The sequence below is a fragment of the Equus przewalskii genome, unplaced genomic scaffold, assembly GCF_037783145.1.
Source record: "Equus przewalskii isolate Varuska unplaced genomic scaffold, EquPr2 ChrUn-10, whole genome shotgun sequence".
NCBI lineage: Eukaryota > Metazoa > Chordata > Mammalia > Perissodactyla > Equidae > Equus > Equus przewalskii.
Window position 1 is genome coordinate 4,023,495 of NW_027228747.1, and position 27,006 is coordinate 4,050,500.

General features: G+C 36.4%; 1 protein-coding gene across 3 annotated transcripts in view; it reads left to right on the forward strand.

Annotated features, from left to right (window-relative positions):
- Positions 1–27,006, forward strand: part of GOLPH3L (golgi phosphoprotein 3 like) — a 44,939-nt gene that overhangs the window by 6,441 nt on the left and 11,492 nt on the right. For all 3 annotated transcript variants that reach the window (XM_008514928.2, XM_008514929.2, XM_070607119.1), the window contains exons 3-4: positions 21,753–21,884; positions 23,069–23,183. In XM_008514928.2, the coding sequence (XP_008513150.1) occupies positions 21,753–21,884; positions 23,069–23,183 (247 nt within the window). The remainder of the gene's footprint in view (positions 1–21,752; positions 21,885–23,068; positions 23,184–27,006) is intronic.

Sequence of the window (27,006 nt, forward strand, 5' to 3'; positions counted from 1 at the left end):
TTCTGGATGAGGGAACCTGAGGGAGCAAAGACATCGTGAGTTTGGCAGATAATTGAGTAACCAGTATGATTGAAGTAGGTGGTGTTCTTGGAGAACAGCAAGATTCAACGTTGGCAAATTAGATTCAGACCTTAGCATGGAGGATTTTAAGTGCCAGCCAGAGACTTGTAGGCTCTTAAGTAAAAGAGGATCAGCTTAATGAAAACAGCAAAGTCCATTTTTTTGTGTGTCCAAATTAAGGACTTAATGATATTTTCATTCTATGTTCTATGTGAGTATATGTTTATAATGTAATATATGTATATAATTTCTTGTTTCTATATGGTTTAGGGTTTGTAACATGTCAAAAGAAAATCCTAAATGTTAAACTTTGCATCCCAAAGTCCCAAAGTTCACTTTTGCTGAAGATTTCCATAAGATTCTCTGTTTAGAACTCAATACTATAATTTTTTTTTAAGATTTTATTTTTTTCCTTTTTCTCCCCAAAGCCCCCCGGTACATAGTTGTATATTCTTCGTTGTGGGTCCTTCTAGTTGTGGCGTGTGGGACGCTCCCTCAGCGTGGTTTGATGAGCAGTGCCATGTCCGCGCCCAGGATTCGAGCCAACAAAACACTGGGCCGCCTGCAGCGGAGCGCCCGAACTTAACCACTCGGCCACGGGGCCAGTCCCCCAATACTATAAGTTTTAAAAAATTGTATCCGTTTCGAAAAACATAGAAATTAGAAAATAATATAAGGAGACTAATATTTCAAGAATTGTAGGCCTAGAAAGGAATGACAGAAGGTCATATGGTCAAATTGCTCGTGAAATATTACTGTAATCCCTTTCTAAAGATTCTTCTGAGAAGTAGCTGCCTGGGGGATGGTTTTAAAACGTTAGGCTTCAGGGGGCCAGCCCAGTGGCGCAGTGGTTAAGTTCCCATGTTCCACTTCGGTGGCCTGGGGTTTGCCAGTTCGGATCCTGGGTGCGGACATGGCACCACTTGGCAGGCCATGCTGTCGTAGGTGTCCGACATATAAAGTAGAGGAAGATGGGCATGGATGTTAGCTCAGGGCCAGACTTCCTCGGCAAAAAGGGGAGGATTGGCAGCAGGTGTTAGCTCAGGGCTAATCTTCCTCAAAAAAAAAAGAACAACAAACACATTAAGCTTCATTGTCTTGTGAAAATAATGAGGAAATTTTAATATACGTTGAAGAGTCTAACCTTTGAGATACACTTAAAATTAGATGTTATCTCAGTTCAATAACACTGACCTCAACTGAGAAAATTAAACTTTAGTATCAGCCTGACCGAAATAAAATAGATTTATTTCTGTTGAAATCAAGATCCTGTTTATCTGTCATTATTGCCTTTGGTAAGAGTTTTGATATATACTAGCACCCCTTATCGCAGTTTAGCTTTCCCTGGTTTCACTTACCCACAGTCAACTGAAGTGCGAAAATGTTAAATGGAAAATCCTGGAAATAAACAATATACAAGTTTTAAACTGAGTGTACACCGTCCTGAGTAGCGTGATGAGATCTTATGGCTTACCACTCCATCCCGCCCAGCAGGTGGATCACGCCTTTGTCCGGCGTGTCCACGCCGTATATACGCTACCTGCCCTTTAGTCACTTAGTAGCCGTCTGGGTTATCAGCTCTACTGTCATGGTATCACAGCGCTTGTGTTCAAGTAACCATTATTTTACTTAATAATGGCCCCAAAGCACAAGAGTAGTGATGCTGGCAATTCAGATATGCCAAAGAGAAGCCATAAAGTGCTTCCTTTAAGTGAAAATGTGAAACTTCTCGACTTACTAAGGAAAGAAAAAAATTTATATGTTGAGGTTGCTAAGATCTACAGTAACTTTCACTACAATATCTTGTTATAATTATTCTATTTTATTATTGTTGTTAATCTCTTATTGTGCCTAATTTATAAATTAAACTTTAACATAGGTATATAACATAGGAAAAAACATAGTATATGTAGGGTTCAGTACTATCTGTGTTTTCAGGCATCCACGGCGAGTCTTGGAATGTATCCCCCAAGGATAAGGGGGGACTATTGTAGGTAGATATTATTGACTCATGGACAGTTAATACTTTAATTAAATTGCTAGTATATTTAAAACTTCTCCTTTATGAGAATCTTTATTATTAGATTCAGTTACCTGTAAGAGATGTGAGCCTATTAATGCTTTTGACTTTTGGCAATAACCGTTTCAGTTTGTGAATAGTGTTTTTTAACCCCCTTCCCTTCGTTGCCAAGCTTTCTCCTAGTAATGCCATTTATTGAATGCTTACTATGCACTGTGACATAAAAACTTTCCATCAGGGGGCCAGCCCCGGGGCCAAGTGGTTAAGTCTGCACACTCCACTTCGGCAGCCCAGGGTTCGGATGATGGGTGCGGACATGGCACTGCTCATTAGGCCACATTGAGGCGGCGTCCCACATGTCACAATGAGAAGGACCCACAACTAAAATATACAACTATGTATTGGGGGAATTTGGGGAGAAAAAGCAGGAAGAAAAAAAAAACAAAGAAGATTGGCAACAGTTGTTAGCTCAGGTGCCAATCTTAGGGGAAAAAAAAAACTTTCCATCATATTTCTCATGTCACTGGAGTAAAAATTGGTAAGAAGCATTGTTTGTTGGAATTATGGAAATATATTTTCATTCATTTGTTTGATCACCAGAAATTTGTTGAATGTCTCATATATGTCTGGTGCTGGATATTGAAAGAGAACAAAGACTATAGTCCCTGCTTTTGGGATCATTTATAGTCTAGTGGCATGGCAGTGGCTGGAGAGGTTGGGAGGGGGATCAGGAAAGCGAGTGGGCGTTGCAGTACAGTGTGATATATGTGTAACTATGTACTGAGGGAACAAAGAAGAAAGACCCCTAACTCAGACGGGAGGTTTAAAGTGGTAGTGGGAAAGGGAAGGAGAAAAGATATTGGGAAAGACTTCTGGGAGGTCGTAACTCTTAACCTGAATTCTGAAGATGAGCAAGAGCTAGTCTGTGAAGAGAGACAGGTTCCAGGGAAAAGAACATCAGGATGTTGGTGATCATCTCAGTGATTTTCAACTGAAATAACCACAGATATTTGAAAGCATCCCATCTCCTTTAAATGAACTCAGATGTTTTGAAACTTAAGTACCGAACAGAACTGTTATGTGTTTTATTGCTTCACCTCTTTTATTTTATTAAAATCAAAAGATTAAAAGTCTAATTTAGGGGCCAGCCCAGTGGCGCAGAAGTTAAGTGCGCATGTTCTGCTTCGGTGGCCCGGGGCTCAGCGGTTCGGATCCAGGGTGTGGACATGGCACCACTAGGCAAGCCATGCTGTGGTAAGTGTCCCACATAGAAAGCAGAGGAAGATGGGCATGGATGTTAGCTCAGGGCCAGTCTTCCTCAGCAAAAAGAGAAGGATTGGCAGCAGATGTTAGCTCAGGGCTAATCTTCCTCACACACACAAAAAAGTCTAATTTAGGTCACTACCTGGTCTCCTAGTTTCCTGATTGCACAAAATGAACAATAAATCTCTTGTCAGTAGTTACTGGTATTGTGAAGAGGTCAAGTGTATCACCAGGACTCGTTTGTCAGGTTTTGTCTTTTTATTAACATAGGCTGTTAAAAAAAAAAAGAAAGAACCTTTGTTTTGTTTTGTTTTTTATTATATCCAGTCATATAACCCCCAAAGAATTATTTACTATTGGTACAAAAGGAAATAAACTGGGAGACCAAGTCTTATTTTAAACAGAAAGAGGGGCCATCCCTGTGGCCGAGTGGTTAAGTTCTCGCGCTCTGCTTCTGCGGCCCAGGGTTTCGCCCCCGGTTGGGATCCTGGGTGCAGACATGGCACTGCTCATCAAGCCATGCTGAGGCAGCATCCCCCATAGCACAACCAGAGGCACTCACAACTACAATATACAACCACTACTCGGGGGGCAGGGGGGGGTGCTTTGGGGAAAAGAAGAAGGAGAAAAAAAAGAAAGTTGACAACAGATGTTAGTTCAGGTGCCAATCCTTAAAAAAAGAAAATTGCCTCCAGAAAGAAGTACCTATTTAAAAAAGAATAATAAGAAGAAAATATAGTTTAAGCTATTCCATTGAGAGCCTTCCTCTCCCTGTGCCTCGCCCCCCAACCTCTAAATGCGCACTGTTGTCTCCTAAAATGTCTGGTATTGATATGAAGGCAAAAACTACCCACTTAAATTTGAACTCATGGCTGTAACCACTGAGCGTATAAACTTGATGTGAGCCATCTCATCTGTTTGTCTCCTCCTTTGTATTTTGTGTTTGTATAACTTGAGTTTTAAAAACATTTTGCACTTTTCTCTTGCTTGATCCTGCAAGGCACATATTGTCCTCTCTTTGTGGGAGTCAAAGTTAAGTGGTTAATTGGCCAATAAGTTGTGGAATTTATGTTCAAACTGTCTCTGAGGCTAAAAAAGGATATGCTTGCAAAACAGGGATCACATATTTTTCTGTGTTTCTTACTGAGCAAAGAGAATTGTTCAGGATTGCTAATTACTAGTGTGACCCCACAAGTTGTATCTCCTAGGATAGCCTCATAGGAGTTTAACTTATGTCTCCTATAAGATAAAAGATTATTATGTTCGCAGTAATATTTAGTATGAGTTATTTTTTCAAGTCTTACCTATAACTTTCTTTTTCTAATGTTTAATGCCCTAGCAAAGCTCACTCTCAAATATTTTGGGATCCCGTAAAAAATATTAAGTTGACATCAATAATGTCAGAATAAAGGAAAGTACCCCTGTAAGCAATTTTGAATGATGTGATTTTGTTAGTGTTACTTTTCATCCCATTGCCTCAGATTTTAAGAAGGAAATATGAAAGTTTTACATATTTTTTTATCTTCTCTTTCTTCCCTCAAACAAGATATCCTGTTCATAGAAACAATAAGTCCAAGTAAGTAAGAAATTTAAATAACCTAACTTGCAAAATGAAAAATGCTTAAAAAGGGAGTAAATAATATTTAATGTATTATAATATCTTCAGACAGTCTGGTATATAAATAAATAGGCATTAGACATTTCTCCTCAGTTAATTCTGATGGCCAGAGATTAGAACCCATGCCACGTAGCCTCCTCTGGAAGGAGGTAAAGACTCTTATACTAAAAACAGATAAATAGGAGTAGATAGTGGGTTTTTTTTTCCTTGAATCTTAAAGCTTAAGACCAAATGAATAGCCAAGTTTCTTCCAGATTTTTCTGTGGGAGTGTGACTTTACTAAGTTTGCTAGGGCCGCCATTACAAATACCACAGACTGGGAGGCTTAAACAACAGAAGTTTCTTTTCTCACAGTTCTGGAGGCTCCAGGTCTAAGATTTGGTTCCTTCTGAGAGCGCTCTCCTTGGCTTGTAGATGGCCATCTTCTCACTGTGTCCTTACAAGAGTTTTCCTCCGTATACATGAATCCGTGGTGTCTCTGTGTGTCCACATTTCCTCTTCTTATAAGGACACTAGGCAGATTGGAGTAGGTCCCACCTTAACAGCCCCATTTGAACTTAATCACCTCTGTAAAGGCCCTGTTTCCAAATATGGTCACATCCAGAGGTACTGGGGGTTAGGGCTTCAACTTACAGATTTTGAGAGGACGAAGTTCAGCCCATACCAATGATTTAGAAAGGTTTTAGAGGAAATAGAAAGGTTCTGGAGATAATTGCTTAATACTTTACTTATGTTCACCTAGAGTGCAGTTCAACCTCAGGAAGTGCCATTAAAATGGTATAAAATTGTATCTTATATAATTGTAAGTTATCTTTCAGTGGTGAGATTATGGGTGGTTTTTTTCTTAAATTCAAGTCAGCCAACATTTATTGAGCACCTGCTCTACGCGAGGCCCTAGGAAAAATAAGGAAAACGCAGAAGTAACTAAGATGTGCTTATCTTCCCTGAAGGAGCATAGGAATGTGATATGGGAGAAAAGATGTGTATACAATAACCATACTGCTAGACACAATATGTAAGTGCTGAGAGAAAGGCACAGAGAGTGCTATAAGAACATGGAAGAGGAAGAAATTCCTTGGAGGTTACTCTTCACATACTCTGTTTGCCCTCACCTGTCACAGTTATCTGAAAGGTTAAAGGTGGGAATGGCAAATACAAAAAAATATTGAATCAAAGGTTTTGAGGTTTCCATGTGTTCACTGGTAGATTGTGCTCACCATTTTGGGCTATTATTGACTTCTTTTTAAAAATTTGTCTAAGATATAAAAATGGCTTTATTATTTTAAAAGTAAAATATGTTTATACTAAGGAATTCAGAAAAAGATCTACATGAGAGAACTTAATGGGGTGATAGAAATGTTCTATGTCTTGATGGGGTGTGAGATACATATAAGCATTTGTCAAAACTAATTGAACTTAACGTCTGTGCATTTCACTCTGTATAAATTATGACTCAATTTTTTAAAAAAGGTTTAAAGAAGAAAATAAAAATCACCCATAATCTCACCAGTAAAAGATAACTACTATTAAAATTTTTATATATTCTTGTAGACTTTTTTCTGTGCATAAATATACATAGACACATAATTATAAAAAAAAGGATTATATCAGACAAGTTATTTTACAGCCTTCTTTTTCCATTTAATATAATGTAGATTTTATAATCTAGACATTAATGTGACATCTTTCATGTCAATAAATATAAACAGACCCTATTATTTTTAATGGCTTCATAGGATTCCATTGAATAAATGTAAGTTATTAATAACTTTTAGAGCTTGTCTACAACCTCCGAGAGAGCAGGACAATAGCTGTCTTGCCCCACCTTATCTATCTACCCTTCTCTCTCACTGCTCCAGTCAATATGCCACTTTAGTCTTGGCTTTTTTTCTTCCACTTTTTTTATTGTGGTAAAATAAACATAACATAAAATTTATCATCTTAACCATTTTTAAGTGTACAGTTCAGTGATATTAAGTACTTTCATATTGTTGTGCAACTGTCACCACTATCCATCTCCAGAACTCTTTTTGTCTTGTAAAACTAAAACTCGATACCCATTAAACAATAACTCTCCATTCCCCCCTCCCTCCAACCCCTGGCAACCACCATTCTCCTTTCTGTCACTGTGATTTTGACTACTGTAGGTACCTCATATAAGTGGAGTCATACAATACTTGTCTTTTTGTGATTGACTTATTTCACTTAGCTAATGTTCTCAAGCTTCATCCATGTTGCAGCTTATGTCAGAATTTCTTTCCTTTTTAAAGCTGAGTTGTTACATCTTCTTGCTGTATTGAACCTCTTATTAATATATAATGTCTTGGGGCCGGCCCGTGGCCAAGTGGTTAAGTTTGCGCATGCCACTTCTATGGCCCAGGGTTTCGCTGATTCAGATCCTGGGCGCGGACATGGCACCACTCATCAGGCCATGCCGAGGCGGCGTCCCACATGCCACAACTAGGACTCACAACTAAAATTTACAACTATGTACTGAAGGGATTTGGGGAGAAAAAGCAGGAAAAAAATATACAGTGTCTTTCTTTGTCTCTTATAACCTTATTTGATTTAAAATCTTTTTTGTTTGATATTAATGTAACCACCTCTGCTCTTTTTTGGTTACTATTTGCATGGAATATTTTTTTCCATCCTTTCACTTTCAACCTATTTGTGTCTTTGGATTTAAAGTGAATCTCTTGTAGACAGCATATAGTTTGTTCATATTTTTTAATCTATTCTGTCAGTCTTTTTCTTTTGATTGGAGAGTTTAATCCATTTACGTTTAAAATATTTACTGATAAGGAAGGACTTGCTTCTGTCACTTGCTATTTTCTATATGTCTTAAGGCTTTTTTGTCCCTTATTTCCTGAATTATTGTCTTCCTTTGTATTTAGTTAATTTTTTGTAGCCAAGCATTTTAATCTCATTTCCTTTTGTGTATATTCTATAACTGTTTTCTTTGTTGTTACCATGGGGATTACATTTAACATCCTAAAGTTATAACACTCTAATTTGAATTTATATCAACTTAACTTCAATAGCGTACAAAAACTCTGCTTTTCTACAGCTCCGTCTCACCCCTTTCAGTTATTGATGTTATAAAATTACATCTTTATATGTTGTGTGTCCAAAAACATAAACTAATAATTGCTTTTTATAATGCATTAGTCTCTTAAATTATGTACAAGACAAAATGTAGAGTAACAAACCAAAGTTACACTAACTCTAGCTTATAGAATAATAATTTTTTTAATGTATTAGTCTCTTAAATCCTACAGAAAACAAAAAGTGGAGTTGCAAACCATTCTTACTATAAAAACAGCTTTTATAATTGCCCATGTAGTTACCTTTACTGACATCTTTATTTCTTCATACTGCTTTGGGTTACTGTCTAGTATCCTTTCATTTCAACCTGTAGGGCTCCCTTTAGCATTTTATTTATTTATTTATTTATTCATTCATTCATTCTTACTTGAGGAAGATTTGCCCTGAGCTAACATCTGTTGCCACTCTTCCTCTGTTTTGTGTATGAGTTGCCACCACAGCATGGCTGCTGATGAGTGCTGTGGGTCTGCACCCAGGAACTGAAACTGGTCTACCAAAGCAGGACACACTGAATTTAACCAGTAAGCCACCAGGCCAGCCCCTTTAACATTTCTTGCAAGACAGGTCTAGTGGTAAGGAAACTCCCTCAGCTTTTGTTTATCTGGAAATGTCTTAATTTCTCCTTCACTTTTGAAAGACAGTTTTGCCAGATACACGATTCTTGGTTGACAGATTGTTTTCTTCTAGCACTTTGAATATATCAGCCCACTGCCTCCTGGCCTCCAAAGTTTCTGATGAGAGATCTGTTCATAATCTCACTGAGGATCCCTTGCATGTAACAAGTCGCTTCTCTCTCACTGCTTTTTCAAGATTCTCTCTTTGGCTTTCAACAGTTTGATGTTAATGTGACTCAGTGTGCACCTCTTTGAGTTCATCCAATTTGGAATTCCTTGAGCTTCTAGTATGTTTATATTCGTGTCTTTCATCAAACTTGGGAAGTTTTTGGCCATTAATTCTTCAGATAATCTCTCTGTCCCTTTTTCTCTGTTTTCTCCTTCTGGGAGTCCCAGAATGTGTATGTTGGTTCACTTTTGTTGATGTCTCATGGTTGCCTGGGCTCTGTTCATTATTCTTCAATTTTTTTCTTTCTGTCCTTCAGACTCAATAATTTTAATTGCCCTATCTTCAAATTTGTTAACACTTTCTTTTGCCTGCTCAAATCTGCCTTTGAATCCCTCTAGTGAATTTTTCATTTCAGTTATTATACTTTTTAGCTCAAGAATTTCTTTTTGACTTCTTTCTAGGTTTTCTTTCTCTTCATTGTTATCTCCATTTTGTTCATATATCATTTTCTTGACTTTCTCCACATCCTCCTTTAGTTCTTTGAGAATCTTTTAGATGTTTTAAGTCTTTACTAGGTCTGCCATCTAGTCTTTTCTGGGACAGTTTCTGGTGGTTTATTTTTTCCTTTGAGTGGGCATGCTGAACTGTTTCTTAATATGCCTTGTGATTTTTTTTGGTTGAAAAGTGGACGTTTGAATCCGATGATATGGTAACTCTGGAAATCAGATTCTGCCACTTCCCCAGGTTGTGGTTTTCTGTTTCTGTTTTGTTTTGTTTTGCTTTTATTTTTTTCAGCTTTATTTAGGTATAATTGACAAAATTGTAAGATATTTAAAGTGTACAATATGATGAATTGATATATGTATACATTGTGAAGAGATTCCCCCCATTGTGTTAATTAACACATCTATTACCTAACATATTTACCTTTTTTTTTTTTGGTGGGAACATTTAAGTTCTGTTCTCTTAGCAAATTTCCATTATACAATACAGTGTTAACAACTATAGTCACCATGTTATACATTAGATCCTCAGACCTTATTCATCTTATATCTGAAAGCCTGTACCCTTTTGCCAATGTCTCTCCATTTTCCCCACCCCCCAGCCCCTGGCAACTTTTATACTTTACTACTCTGTTCTGTGAACTTGGTTTGTTTAGACTCCATATGTTAAGTGATAGCATGCAGTGTTCGTCTTCTCTGCCTGACTTATCTCACTTAGCATAATGCCCTCCAGGCTCACTCATCCATGTTGTTGCAAATGACAAGATTTCCTTTTTTAAGGCTGAATAATATTACATGTATATATTTATAGGATAAATATATATATACACACACATATAGATCATATTTTCTTTTTTTTAACACCTTTTTTTTTTCTTTCTGCTTTTTCTCCCCAAATCCCCCCAGTACATAATTGAACATTTTGGTTGTGGGTCCTTCTAGTTGTGACACATAGGATGCCACCTCAACATGGCCGGATGAGCGGTGCCATGTCCACACCCAGGATCCGAACCAGCAAAACCATGGGCCGCCATAGCAGAGCACGCGAACTTCTTAACCACTTGGCCATGGGACTAGCCCCCCATATTTTCTTTATCTCTTCATCCATTGATGGACACTTAGGTTGTTTCCAAACCCTGACTATTGTAAGTAATGTTCCAGTGAACGTAGAAGTACAGATCTCTCTTCAAGATAGTGGTTTTGTTTCCTTTGGGTATATACCCAGAAGTAGGATTGCAAGATCATATGGTAGTTCTATTTTTAATTTCTTGAGGAACTTCCATACTGTTTTCCATAGTGGCTGTACCAGTTTACATTCCTGCCAACAGTGTACCAGGGTTCCCTCTTCTCCACATCCTCACTAGTATTTCTTATCTCTTGTCTTTGATAATAGCCATTCTAACAGGTGTAATGTGATAGCTCATCATAATTTTGATTTGCATTTCCCTGATAGTTAGTGATGTTGAGCACTTTTTTTCATGTACCTGTTGCCCATCTGGTATGTTTTCTTTGGAAAAATGTCTATTCAGATCCTTTGCCTTTTTCTTATTTATTTTTTTTACTTATTTATTTATTTTTTTTTGAGGAAGATCAGCCCTGAGCTAACATCTGCCAATCCTCCTCTTTTTGCTGAGGAAGACTGGCCCTGAGCTAACATCCGTGCCCATCTTCCTCTACTTTATATGTGGGACGCTTGCCACAGCATGGCTTGATGAGTGGTGCCATGTCCACACCCTGGATCGGAACCAGCGAACCCTGGGCCACCAAAGCGGAACATGTGCACTTAACCACTGTGCCACTGGGCCGGCCCCCTTTGCCCATTTTTTAATTGGGTTATTTCATTTTTTGCTGTTGAGTTACATGAGTTCCATATATATTTTTGATGTTAACCCCTTATCGGATATGTGGTTTGTGAATATTTTCTCCCATTCCATATGTTGCTTTTTCATTTTGCTGATGCTTTCCTTTGCTGGGCAGAAGCTTTTTAGTGTGATGTAGCCTCACTTGCTGATTTTTGCTTTTGTTGCTTGTGCTTTTGGTGTGAAATCCAAAAATGCTTTGCCAAGACCAATGTCAAAGAGTTCACCTCCTGTATTTTCTTCTAGTAGATTTACAGTTTCAGGTGTTACATTCAAGTTTTTAATCCATTTTGAGTTGATTTTTGTGTATGGTGTAATCTTCTTTTTTGTTGTTGTTTAATTGCTGTAAGCTGTCTCTGTACTGAGGGTCAGCGTAAGATGTAAACTTAAGGTCTTCTCAAGTCTTTTCTGAGCCTGTGCCTTTCCTTGGGCATTTGAGGTGACTTTCTGATTTTCCCTGTATATGTTGTTGCTTTTGAAGGTCTTAGTCTTTGAATCTGGCTCCCAAAGGAGGAAAAAGAGAAAAATGAAGGGATGGAGAAAGGCATCAACCATTTAAATCACCTGGAAGTCACTTCAGCTGGAAGGGGAAGGGCTTGCAACAAAGGAGGAGGTTACCACAGTGGCCTCTGTATCTGCACCTTCGTGATCAGAAGCAGCAATCAGTGATCAGAATGCAGATCCCTGATATTTGGAGGACAGGGTCCTTATTGCCCACCATGGCTTCCAGAAGCTGCATATAAGCTGCTCCAAGAACACATGCATGGCTGCCTGCCATGGGGCTAGGGGATGGAGGATGGGTAGCCCTGCTAAGCTAAGAGCTGAAATTGAATGAAATTAACCACAGGCCTTTCCCTGGAAGTTGCAAGCCTGCAATACACTCCAGAGTTCCAAAATATTTATATCAGACAGATTCTGCTGGTGCAGTTGTTGTCTAGGTGAGAAGACAGGTTTCTGGTGCATCCTTCTCTGCCATCATCCCTGAATCCCCACATTTGTCTTTTATATATTCCTGCCATGTTACTTTCTCCATAGTTTGTTTCAATTTAAATTCTGCATTTCCTTTCAAACCCCATCACAAATCCAGCAGTGACCTTTCGATTCTCTGAATTCCCTTGCATTTATCATACCTCTCCATGTGCTTAGGTACTGTATTTTCTGGTTTCCTTATAGGCAGTCTCTAAAAGCACAGGCTTAGAAGCAGTTATATCTATGTTCAAATCCAAAGTCTACCACTTACTAAAGATAGGACTTGGCCTCAGTTTCCACATTTTTTTCTTTATACTTATTTTATAGAGATAATATTGACTTCATAGTGATATTGTGAGAAATTAAATTACTTATATAAAATGTTTAACTGAGAGCCTGACACATATAAAATCTCAATAAATAATAACCAAAGTGAAATAAGTCATACAGAGAAAGATAAATATCTTATGATCACAGTTATATGTGGAATTAAAAAAAAAGGCTCATAGATACAGAGAACAGATTGATGGTTACCAGAGATGGGGGTTAGAGGTTGAGTGAAATGGGTAAATGTGGGCAAAAGGTACAAAATTTCAGTTATAAAATAAATAAGTCCTGGAGACGTAATGTTCAGTGTGATGACTATATTTAATGATGCTGTACATTTGAAAGTTGCTGAGAGAGCAGATCTTAAAAGTTCACATCACAAGAAAAAAACTATGTTCGGTGATATAAAATCATTATGTTGCATACCTGAAACTAACATATAAAGTTATATGTCAACTATATACCAATAAAAAATAATAATAACCATATAAATTTATCATTTAAAAATTGAGAAGTAAAGGAATAAAGATGGGAGAAAGTGTGGGAGAGACATTAACTTTTACTTTATTTTTTTTTAAGATTTTTTCATTTTTCTCCCCAAAGGCCCCCTGTACATAGTTATGTATTTTTAGTTGTGGGTCATTCTAGTTGTGGCATGTGGGACGCCTCCTCAGCATGGCTTGATGAGCGCTGCAATGTCCGCGCCCAGGATCCGAACCAGCGAAACCCTGGGCCACCAAAACAGAGCACACGAACTTAACCACTTGGCCACGAGGCCAGCCCCAAACTTTTATTTTTTATAGCGAGTCAATTAGATATTGTCGAAAAATTGAAACATTTACTTAAATAAATGACCCCAACCTCAATAATCTTTTTTCTTAACTTTAGAAAGGAGTCTTTTAGGAAATGTCTCTTGGAATAACTAAATGTTTGAAGTTAATTCTTTTAGTCACTTCTTATGTTAAATTTAAGTAAAATTATATTTATTACATTTTACTTTGAAAATAGCACATGTAGTATGATTTATTCCATTTTTTAAAAATGTGATTAAGGTTACTTGAATTTGACATAAAAAGGAAATTGAAGTTAAACTGAATATTGCTTTTCTTCATCACAAGATATTATTTACTAAAAGTCCCCACTAAGGTTTAAAAAAAGAGCTTATAAAAAACAAGGCTATGTGTGGACGTTGCTTGGCTCCTGACTCAAACCATATATTAAACAATTGATGTGGGGCCGGCCGGCCCCATGGCCAAGTGGTTAAGTTTGCACGCTCCGCTTCAGCGGCCCAGAGTTTCACTGGTTCAGATCCTGGCCGTGGACATGGCACCGCTCATGAGGCCACATTGAGGAGACATCCCACATGCCACAACTAGAAGGGCCCACAACTAAAATATACAACTATGTACTGGGGGGATTTGGGGAGAAAAAGCAGAAAAAAAAAAATTGATGGAATTTGAAGGCTTATTGAGTATTTGATAATATTAAGGAATTCTTAATTTTTTTAGGTGTGATGTTGATATTAGTATTCCAGTTTTTTTAAAAAACCTTCATCTCTTGAGGAGGGTGTTGGAGTATTTTATGGACACCATGTTACAATAATAGGATTTTCACTGAAATAATCTGGGCATAGGGTGAGAGGTATAGATGAAAGAAGATTATATTGGGAGCTGTTGAAGCTAGAGGATACATAGAGGTTCATAATCTCTCTATTTTGTGTACGTTTGGAAATGGTAAAAGAAAGGAATGGGGTCATGTTTTCTTAACCACATGATTCAATTTTAGATAATATCCTGTCGACTCCCTGTTATGAAAGATGATGAAATTACCATTCTCATGGTTTCTTCTACCACCTGTACCCCCAATGTTTTATGAAAGTTTATGAGATACATGTTCTGTTGTTGCATAATTCACTCAAAGCTGTTTTATGAAGGAAAATCCCAGAATTGAGGTTGAGGAAGAAGCAGATGGGAAAATTGATGGGTAGGAGAGAAGATATGTGTATTATATCTATAAAGAAAAATCTGGTTTTACATACACCCAAATGATAATAGAATGATGGAATTTATGACTAATTTTTGTTTTATTTTTTATGGTTCTTCTTTTCTTTCCAAATTTTCTAAAATGTGTTATACTACTTTTTCATCAGGGAGAAAAAAACTATTTGAAAACAAATGAAATATCTTCATTTACCTAGTTTTGCTTTTCTAGGGTTTGAACATACCATAATTGCCTTTAAGTGTTAATAAATCTATTTTAAATCATTCGAGGAGATGTGGGGAAGTAGATTTAGAGCCCTAAACATAGTTTTAGATTTTTACTCCCCCTTCTCAAATATCTCTTTTGTTCTATTCTCTTTGGATAGTGTGTAGTAATGAAAATTCCTTTTTCTCATAAGTATCAGACTGTGGGAAAAAGAAAGACATAAGTTACCGTTTTTGGTGCTACAATCACTTTAAAATTTTTAGAGTAATAAATAAAGGATAGTTTTACTGGCCAGAATGAGATTTAAATCTTTTGTAGGAATATTCAAAGATTACCAATTGCTTTCCTTTATTTTGGATTTCTTTTTCACTGGCAAGGTATTACCGTGTTGGTTTTTCCCTGAACTTTTGATAATGGCTTTATTTTAAGGAAAAAGAATCTCAACTGGAGGCCCTGAGAAAACTAATAAATTGGTCATTATGACTAGTTTTGCATCTTTCCACCCAACTTCCTGAATAAGCCTGAAAGGATATTATCTTCATGTAGTTTGTTTAGAAATTTTGTCTGTTTGTCTAACTTTATAATCCATCCTTCCCAGTCATGCTGAAATCATCTGTTAAACCAGAATAACATCCAGGTCACAGTTCCTCATTCCCATTATGATTAAGCAGAGTGAGCTTTTAATGCATAATCTCTTTAGTGAAATGTCTCTATTGGCTCTGTAGACATAGAAATATAAATAGGAGTTGGAATGAATCACATTAATTTATAAAAGAGGAATTTAGATCAAATAAGGAAAACAGTGTATTAACTCTTCTTAGAGTTTTTTCTTAGAGGAAAAAAGTGAAATAAAATTAGTTTTGCTTATATAATTTTTTTTCTTGTATAATTTTTGACAATCCTGGAGATAATTACACAGACTTTAGCCTTTGGAATTGGGCATATAGAAAAGGCTTCAAGAAGACACAATAAGATTCTTTCTCTCTTGGAAGATGAAGCAATTTTAACTTTGAATCTTCAGATTTGGGGGGAGGGAAGGATTATTTTTTCTGAGGTTTTTCCTAATAAAATGATATTTTCTCAGTGTAGATAATTTAGAAAAATTAGAAAACCTTTTTTTAACATAGATGGTATTTTACATAATTGTGATAATCTTGAATACACAATTATGTATTTGGCTCTTTTTCATTCAGCTTTATCCAAAGGATTTTCTAATGTTATCCTAATGTTAGCTATAGCTTATGCTCATGTTAGCATAGTTTTTAATGATGCTTTAAGTTTCTTTGTTTTCTTGCCTTTTTTTTACCCCAAGCAGACAACTTTAAAATCTTTACCCTAAGCAGGCAACTTCAGAGTTGATTTAAGGTGTGTCTTCAAGGAAGTTTGAATAAGGAATACTTGACTAGGCGGAAATTCAGCATAAAGTATTGACTGAATTTATGGAAATCTCATTGCCCAACCTTTTACAAGAGCAAAATGACATTATAAAAAATTTAAATATGTATAATCTTTGACCCGAAAATTTCTTCTAGGAATTTTTTCAACAGAAATACCCGCACAAATACTCTTTATAGCATTTTGTAATGGCAAAAAACTTTGAGCAACCCAAATACATCAGTAAGGGCTTAGATAGACAAATTATAGTGCATCTAAAATTAAATACTTTGCAGCCATTACAATGAATGAAACAGATCTATATTTACTGATGTGGAAAGATATCCAAAATAATGAGTGAGTGGAAAAGTTGCACTCAGTATGATCTCATTTCTGTAAATAATATTAATAAATGTATATTAGAATATGTATATAAATCTAGGAAAATACCCACTAAACTGTTATCTGGAGCAGATAAGATAGGAGACTTTCACTTTATAAATTATACATTTCTATAATGTGATCTTTTTTTCTTTCTTTTTTTCAATCATGTGTTTACAGTCAAGACAAAACAAAGTCCACTATCCAAAGATCTCATTCCGCCAGTCCTCCAAGATTCTCTGTTAGTCATGAGGCAATGTGTGATTCCATTTATTTTAGTAGATCCTAAAATGTTTCTCTTTCTCTTTCCCTCATGTATATATCCTTTGGTAATTAAATTTAATGATTGAATGGTGAACTTTAGTATGTACGTGCTAGATCATCCTGCATACTAAAGCACTGGCCCTTTAACACAGAATCTTTATCATAGATGGTTTGAGAATTCACCAAAGAGCTAGATATATTTACAGGAAAATGGACCTTAGAATTATAATTATTTTTTAAAACTCTACCTGTGTATTTTTGTACTTTTTTCTATTGTGGCATATGACTCAATAAAAAGAAGCTTTTTAAAAACTTATTTGAAGAGTTTTACCTATTATGAGATACTATGATGGAAAAAGGTGAAACCCAATTTCTACATCCTGGTCTCCACTGTTTCCTTATTTACAGTGCGTCTCATTTATAGTTCTGTTGACAACCTGACATCACTGTCACTGAAACAAAATTTATATGGTCAGGAAGAAATGATAAAGGGAAGCTTTCCTATAATTGCTTTGATACTGGCTGAAATGTTTGTGCACCTGTTGACACTTATAAAGTCATCAGGATTATGTAGAAATTATGCCTAAGTAAATAACATGTTCTAAAGTAAGTTATAGTTTAACCTTAATTGTATAAGGTTAAGTTCTATAGACAGCTAAGTTGTATAAAACCAAGTACTGATCTAAAGAAAAAGCTCACTCCTTCCTTAAAGAGGAATTACAAATATGACTCTTGAAGTAGGCATGAGGCAGGCAATGAAGGAAACTAATCCCAGTTTTGAGTCTAAGATCAGGCCATCAGGAAGTTTGGATATGTGTAGGGATGTGTCTGGTTCAAGCCAACCTTTTGCCAGGTTAACATATTTACTTTCAATCATAAGTTTATGCTTTCAGGAAACATTTATTGAGAAGTACTATGTATCAGTCAGATACTCTGTTCTTAAGGAATTTTATAGTCTACTAAGGACAAACAGTTGATTGCAATGTAATATAATAAGTGATAGGGGAGAAGTATATATATGTATATAGACACACCTAGGTGAGGAACCTAACCTGGAGGGTGGAGTGGAGGGAAACACAGTGTTAGAGACAGTTTCATGGAAGATGCGACCTCTGTACTCAGTTCTTAAGAATGGGGAGGGGTTGGGGAAGGAAGAGTGCCGGTTCTTCTACAACAGGGAGAACTATGTGTGCAAAGGCCAGAGGCAACATGATGCATTAAGTATACTTAAAGTAGTTCTGGAAAGCTAGAGCAAAGTGTGCTAAGGAAAAGAGACTGGAGAGAGACTAGTAAGCAGCCCCCTGGTTTGAGTGCTATACTAAGGAATTGGGACTTGACTGGGAGGAGAATTTGAAACATTTTTAAGTAGAAGGGAAGGGAGTTATGTAATTAGATTTGAGCTTAAAGATCATCCTGGCTCTGGAAGAAATGGAATGGAAGACCTCTACCTCTGGCAGTATAATGGTCAGATATTAAAGTCTTGAATAAACTTAATTTTTTTTAATTTTTTAAATTTTTTCCTTTTTCTCCCCAAGCCCCCCAGTACATAGTTGTATATTCTTCATTGTGGGTCCTTCTAGTTGTGGCATGTGGGACGCTGCCTCAACGTGGCTTGATGAGCAGTGCCATGTCCGCACCCAGGATTCAAACCAATAAAACAGTGGGCCGCCTGCAGCGGAGCATGCGAACTTAACCACTCGGCCATGGGGCCAGCCCCTAAACTTAATTTTTAATGTATCGCTGGGCCTTCGGAAAGTAAAGGAAATCTTCAGGGCTCCCAAACAAACAACAAAATTAAAATCCTAGAGGAGCCAGCACCCTGGCGTAGTGGTTAAGTTCGGTGCATTCTGCTTTGGTGGCCCAGTTTCATGGGTTCAGATCCCAGGCACAGACCTACACCACTCATCAGCCACACTGGCGGCAACCCACGTATAAAGTAGAGGAAGATTGACAGAGATGGTAGCTCAGGACTAATCTTCCTCAAGCAAAAAACATATTGAGGACGATTAGCAACAGAAGTTAGCTCGTGACTAATCTTCCTCAGGAAAAAAAAATTTTTTTAATCTCCTAGAGGTGAGCAATAGACAATCAAAAACCAGATTGCCCTGGGGCAAATTACCAAATCAGTCCAGAGATTCAGGAATAAATCCTGGGGTTGAGAAAAAATGGGGAAGCCAGGTTTAAATGTGATCCCAGTTGTGAGGCAGTCTCCCACTCCCTGCATGTCTGACTCTCGGCAGAAGCAAATGCAGATCTTCCTCTCTGGAGGAAGGCATCCTCAGTTTAGGCCTCCAGAATCTCACAGATTCACAAAAAGTTAAATATCAAATCAAGTATCTTATGTACAAAGAAACACTCATGAGAAAGAATCAGCAGAAATAACAATAGGTCATTCAAGGATCTTGGATATTGAAATGATCAGACAATATAAAATATCTATGATGTTTTTAAAGAGATAAAAGAATCGCAAAATCAACAAAAAGAAATGATCACAAATGACCAGGCAAATGTGAAAAATAACTGCATAGAACTTTTAGATGTGAAAATAGTTGAAATCAAAATGTCAGGGTTCGTTTAACACATTAGATACATATGGAGAGAGTAAATTGGAAGCCAGATATGAAATAATTCTTCAGAAAGCAACATAGAGACAAAGGAAACAGAAAAAAGAGAGTTTTAAAGACATGGAGGTTGAATGAGAAAGATTGAAGTCCCAGAAGGAAAGAATAAAGAAAATGGAGGAAAGCCAAAATTCTTAAAAGATAAGAACTGAGAATTTTTGAGAACTAAGAAATGAACCTACAGATACAGGAAGCGTAGACCAAACAGGATAAGTAAATTCACACACAGTCATTGTAGTCAAACTGCAAAACAGCAAGAGAGAAGATCTTAAAGGACTGAAGAAAAAACACCAATCACCTACAAAGAAACCACAGTCAATAAGAATGATAGATTTCATGCTGCAACAATCAAGCCTTCTAGAAGAAGAAGGTGTATTATCTTCAATGTGATAAGAGAAAACTGGCAACCTAGAATTTTATGTCCAGAGAAACTTTCGAGAACAATGGTAAAATGAAGACATTTCAGGTAAACACACTAGAGTTTGCCTCGAACGGACTTTCATTTAAGGAAATTCTGCTTTAGGAAGAAGGAAAATTGTACCAGAAAGGAGGTCTGGGATGCAAGAAGGAATGGTGAGCAAAGAAATTGGTAAGCGTCTGAGTAAATCTAAACAAGTACTACCTGTATAAAATAATTATGATGCTAATGATAATATCTAGTTTGTGAGATAAAAAAAGAAGAAATATTGGTCAACTAGGAGAGTGGTTAAAATATTGATTCATTTTAAAAATAGATCTTATATTAATTTTAAATTAATTGTAATGCACATTAAAATTTCAAGGATAACTTTCCTAAAGAAAAGAGAATGTGTAACTCCCAAACCAATAAAGAGGAAAAATGGAATTAAAAAAGATTTTTTAATAAAAAAAGTCTTTGCCACTATTTAGTTTTGTGATGTCTGTCATGTTAGTAACCTCCATCAGCCTTAATTTCCTCATCTTTAAACTGTGACTAATAGTAGTACCTCCCTTATAGGATTATTATGAAGATATAATCAGATAATGCATGCAAAAAAGCTTAGCACAAATCTATTACATAAAGAGTATTCAATAAATATTAGGCATTACTGCTATGAACAGTGATTTAGTTTTGGTGTTGCTTTAAAGCCATGCTAAACCTCCCTGCCACATCTCCCTCACCTTCTCTCCAGTGAGAGAGAATGCTCTGCCCAAAGATAGCTGAAGAGTGTTGAACAGTTCTGATAACTCTGATGGGTCTTCTTGGTGTTAATCATAACTGCTTGCTCAAAACTTTCAGGATTCAATATTGCTTTTCAGTAAGAAGTTCAAAGCATCAAGACTTTCCACAGCCTGGCCCCCAACCAACTTGATCTCAGGATTTCTCTTTAAATCCTTGAGTTAGATCTCTAAACATATTTAAGGTATCCTTCCTTGACTCTTTTGCTTAGGATAGTTTTTTGAAGCATAGGTAGAATTTGGATGATTTCCTTCATCTGAAAAACCCTTTCTCTGCCAAAGTCAACCTATTCTTCAAACCCCAGTTCAAGTCCCATAAGAGTTCTTGATTACTCTAGCCCAAAAGTGATTTATAATTTGAAAAACTATCATCTAAACCAAACTTCCAATAGTTATGTCTGTCTCTTCTGTTGCTTTTTCAACTGAGCTTTTATTTAAATTTTGTGTTATCACAGAACTTTCCTCAAGTTTGCATGGTCTTTCCTGCTAGACTTTCAGCTCCTTAAGAGAGTGGCTATTTCTTATATGTCTTTGTATCCCCTCCAGCTCCTAGAGGGAAGGGAAGGGAAACTAACATTTAGTGCCTACTTTATGCCAGGCACTATGCTAAGTGTTTTCTTATATATAATGCCTCATTTATTCCTCCCAGCAAACTTATAAAGATAAATGTTAGTGTCCCCATTTTACAGGTGAGGACATTGCACTTGAGAAAGGTTAAGTAACATACCCGAGGCACTCAACTAGTCAGTAGCAGAGTTGAGTTTCTACTATACCATCCATCAAAATAATAATAATATTTTGCAAATAATACGTATCTTAGAGGAGTGAAAGGCTCAAAGGGTTTATACATTTTTCTTCTTGACTTATTTGTATCCCACTCTGAAATTTAGAGTGTCATGGAAACAGATGTCAAAGAAGCCAAAATTCTTCTCAAAAATTAAAATTTGATATGCCAGTTAACTAACAGCTGAACCATAGGAATTCACAAAGAGTTTGAAGTCAGACAGAAGATAATATTTGGGGGAGTTTAGATTAAGGGAATTAAAGAGAGATTCTTTGATTCTCTACTTCATTTTGAGTTCCTGCAATGTGATGCGAATCACAAGTAATGAATCACAACCAAGTGGACCATTCTTAGGGTATTTGCTGCAAGTCTGGATCTCTTTGAGAACATGGTTTCTCTTCTCTTTCCCCCTTTTCTAGGGTTACACATCTTTCTGGAATGACTGCATATCATCTGGCCTGCGAGGGGGCATCCTGATAGAGCTGGCCATGCGGGGTCGAATCTCGCTGGAACCCCCCACCATGCGTAAGAAGCGATTACTAGACAGAAAGGTACAACATCTTCTGTGAACATCCTCTTAACTTATAAAAGGGCAGATACGAATGGTCCATTTTGGAGAAATAGGGCGATTTGAGTACTGAGACAAGATAAATATCACTGACTCAGCTGTCCCATTGTCTAACAGGTTTAATTACCCTATAGCAGAGGAAGAAATTCGATATCCATAGTCTAATAGTTATAAGTTCACGGTTTTGTCTTCTTTTTTGTGCAGAAAAATCACATTTAGAATGCTGTTGATTATTTCTTCCTCTATATCTATAGCTGCAACATTATGAAAGATAGTATAATATAGGAGAAGGCAAACATTTGGGTCAGGTGTAGTCTTTACTTAACTCTGGTCATCCTCAGATAACCATTCAATTACTCTCCTTCCATTTACTGGAAGTCCATTTTCTTACTACTCTTTCTTCTACTCACAACTTCACTGTCATACTCAGCACTCTACTAAAACTACATTCTTAGGTGTCACTAGCTTCTATTCAGTCTTCAATTTATTTTTCTCTTTTAACCTGTATGTGACATTTGACACTTTTGACCACCTCCTCCTACTTGAATATTTATCCTTTCCTGGGCTTTGTTATATTACGTTTTCTCGCTTCTGTCACTGTGCCCTATTTCCTTTACTTCCCCATTCCTTAACATGTAAGTCTCAGTTTGTATCCCTTTGCAAAACTTTCTATCCTTTTGAGATATCATCTACCTTTACAGCTTCATCTATCACGTTCATGATAGTAGCTCCCAAATTTCTACGCCTGTCTTTTTTTCCATTCCCAGGAACATATTTAACTATTGGCTAGACATTTCAACTTGGCTATCCCGTATCAGTTAAAAGCAAATTTTATCAACTTTTCCCCAAAACTGGCTTCCTTTTCTGACTTTCCTACCTTTATTAATTGTTTCACGATTTGGTTTTCCAGACTTAGAGAGTTATTATTGAATCTTTTCTCCATTATTATTTATATCCAGTTTGTCACTAGGCCCCACTTCATATGTTATTTTTGTCTCTTCACTATCACCTCATACTAGATTTTAAACTTCTGGAAGACAGGGACAGGATGTTATGCTGCTTTGCATTTCCTACAGCACTTAACTAATGATGTATATGGCATATTGAAAGATTTTAACTTGAATGAAGCGCATGAACCAGGGCCCCTTGTTCCTTCTTTCCTGACAGGTGCTGCTGAGGTCAGACAGCCCGACAGGTGATGTTCTACTGGATGAAACTCTCAAACACATCAAAGCAACTGAACCCACAGAAACTGTCCAAACATGGATAGAGCTACTCACTGGTAAGATGACTCAAAATGATTCAATAATCCCACACTTTGTAATCTGTATCCTAACCTTAAGGTTAGGAAAAGAACTACAGAAATTCAGGGTGTTGGGTAAGAGATATATTGTTCACTGTTTGACTATACTTATGAGGGTCAGAAAAGACTTGATTAATCAGTACAGAAGGTTTTCCAAAGCTTCACCTTACCTTCTTCCACCCCATCCCATAAGCTCTTCAATATTATTCTTCACGAGAAATTTTTTTAACATCTTTATTGAGATATAATTCACATACCATACAGTTGACCCATTTAAAGTATACAATTAAATAGATTTTAGAATATCCACACAATTGGGCAACCTTCATCACAATCTAAGTTTAGAACATTTCATCACCTCAAAAATAAACCCCCCATACTCATTAGCAGTTTTCTCCACATTTCCTGCCCAGCTCTAGGCAACCACTAATCTATAGACTGTCTCTATAAATTTGCCTACTCTGGATATTTCGTATAAATGGAATCATACAGCTTATGGTTTTTTGTGACTGGTTTCTTAGGACAATGTTTTCAAGGTTCATCCAGGTTGTAGCGTGTATCAATACTTCATTCCTTTTTTCTTTTTTAAGGTCAAGTTCAAAAACTTACATGAGTAATTAGATCTACGGCATAAAATTTTAGGAGCATCTTCCTGCAAGGCACTTTGAGGTCACAGCCAAGTGTCACCTTTGGAACAATTTTTTTTTACTGAAATTTTTATTGAGATATTTATAAATTCACATGCAGTTGTAAGAAATAATACAGAGAGATCCCTTATATGCTTTGCCCAGAATCCCACACTGGTAACATTTTATGAAACTATAGTTTAATATGACAACCAGGATATTGAAATTGATACAATTCACCAATCTTAGTTTTTTCCCAGTTTTAACTTGACTCCTTTTTATTGCCAAATAATGTTTCATTTTATGGATGTACTGCATTTGTTTGTCCATTCATCAGTTGATGGACGTTTGAGTTATTTCCACATTTTGGCTATTATGAATAATGCTACTGTGAACATTTATAGACAAGTTTTTGTGTGCATGTTTTAATTTCTTTTGGGTAAATAGTTAATATTTTTTATTTTGGTAAAATATAGATAACATTTATTATTTTAACCATTCATAAGTATACAATTTACAGTGTTGTGTAACTATCGCCTCTCTTTATACCCAAAGTTTTCTCATCACCCCAAACATCACTCTTCCTCCCTGGACCCCTCATTCCCTGGCAACCTCTCATCTACCTTCTGTCTGTATGAATATGCCTAGACTAAGTAACTCATATAAGTGGAATCATACAATATTTGTCCTTCAATGTCTGGCTTATTTTACTAAGCATACTGTTTTCAAGGTCCAGTCATGTTGTAGCATATATCAAAATCTCATCCCTTTTTATGGCTGAATAGTGTTCCATTGTATGTATATATCACATTTTGTTTATTCATTTCATCACTTGATGGACATGGGTTGTTTCCACCTTTTGGCTATTGTGGATAATGCTGCTACAGACATTGGTGTACAAATATCTGTTAAAGTTCCTGCTTTCTGGGTCATATGCTAGTTCTATGTTTTGAGAAACTGCCAAACTGTTTTCTACAGAGGCTGCACCCTTTCGCATTCTCACCAGCCATGCATGAGATGCTAGTATCTCCACATACTTGTCAACACTTGTTATTTTCATATTTTTTGTTTTGTTTTGTTTTTAATTATAGCCATCCTAGTAAGTGTGAAAGTGAAAGTGGTACCTCATTGTGGTTTTGATTTGTGTTTCCATAATGACTAAAGTTGAGCATCTCTTCACGGGCTTATCAGCAATTTGTATATCTTCTTTGGAGAAATGTCTGTTCAAGTCTTTTGCCCATTTTTTGAGTTCTGTTGTTGTTGAATTTTAGAAGTTCTTTATATATTCTAGATATCAATCCTTTATCAGATATATGATTGCATATATTCTCTCCCATTCTGTAGGTTGTCTTTTCACTTTCTTGTTAGTAACCCTGATGCACAAAAGTTCTTGATTTTGATAAAGTCCAGTTTATCTATTTTTTCTTTTGTTGGCTGCACTTCAGGTGTCATATCCATGAAACTGTTGCCAAATCCAATATCATGAAGATTTTCCCCAATGCTTTCTTCTAAGAGTTTTATAGTTTTAGTTTTTAAATTTGGTTCTTTGATCCATTTGAAGTTAATTTTTATATGTGATGTAAGATAAAGGTTCAACTTCATTCTTTGACATGTGGATATGCAGTTTCCAAGAACTGTTTGTTGAAAAGATTGTCCTTTTCCCCTTGGATAGTCTTGGCAACCTTGTTGAAAATCAGTTGACCATATATGTGAGGGTTTATTTCTGGGCTGTCTATTCCATTGCATTGATATGTATGTCTGTTCTTATGCCAGTGCCGTACTGTTTTAACTTCCTATCTTTGTAGTAAGTTTTGAGGTCGGGAGGTATGAGTCCCCCAACTTTATTCTTCTTTTTCAAGATTGTTTTGGCTGTTCTGGGTCCCTTGCAATTCCATATGAATTTGAGGATCAGCTTGTCCATTTCTATGGAAAAGGCAGTGGGAATTTTGATAGAGATTGTGTTGAACATGTAGCTCTCTTTAGGTGGAATTGACATCTTAACAATGTTAAGTCTTACTGTCCATTAAAATGGAATATCTTTCCATTATTTAGGTCTTCGTTAATTTCTTTCAGCAATGTTTTATAGTTTCAGTGTACAAATCTCTTACCTCCTTCGTAAGACTTATTCTTAAGTATTTAATTCTTTTAGACACTATTATAAATGGAATTTCTTTCCTAATTTGCTTTTCATATTATTTATTACTAGTATATAGAAACAACTGATTTTCTGTGTGTTGATCTTGTCCCCTACAACTTAGCTGAATTTGGTATTAGCTCTAATAGCTTTTTTGTAAATTCTTTGGGATTTTCTATATATAGGATCATGTCATCTGCAAATAGAGGTAGTTTTAGCTTTTCCTTTCCAATTTGGATGTCTTTAATCTTTTTTCTTTTTTTTTCTTTTTTTAAAAAAATTTTACTTTTTTCCTTTTTCTCCCCAAAGCCCCCCGGTATATAGTTGTATATTCTTCGCTGTGGGTCCTTCTAATTGTGGCATGTGGGACGCTGCCTCAGCGTGGTTTGATGAGCAGTGCCATGTCCGCGCCCAGGATTCGAACCAACGAAACACTGGGCCGCCTGCAGCGGAGCGCACAAACTTAACCACTTGGCCACAGGGCCAGCCCCATAATCATTTTTCTTTTTTGTCTAATAGCTCTGGCTGGAACTTCCAGCACAGTGTTGAATAGCAGTGGTGAAAGCAGGCATCCTTGTCTTTTTCCTGACCTTTGAGGGAAAGCTTTCAGAATTTTACCATTGAATATGATGTTAGCTGTGAGTTTTTCATACATACTCTTTATCATGTTGGGGAATTTTCCTTTTATTTTTAGTTTTCTAGAAGTTTTTGTCATGAAAGGGTGTTTGTTTTTTGTCAAATGTCTTTTCTGAGTCAAATGAGATAATCGTGGGTTTTTTTCCTTTGTTCTATTAATGTGATGTATTACATTTTTTATTGAGATATAATTGACATATAACATTATATTAGTTTCAAGTGTACAATATATTGATTTGATATTTGCATATATTGTGAAGTGATCACTACAATAAGTCTAGTTAACATCCATCACCACACAGAGGTACAAATATCTTTTTCTTGTGGTGAGAACTTTTAAGATCTACTTTCTTAGCAACTTTCAAATAACACTAGAATATTATTAACTAGAATTTTCCAGCTATAC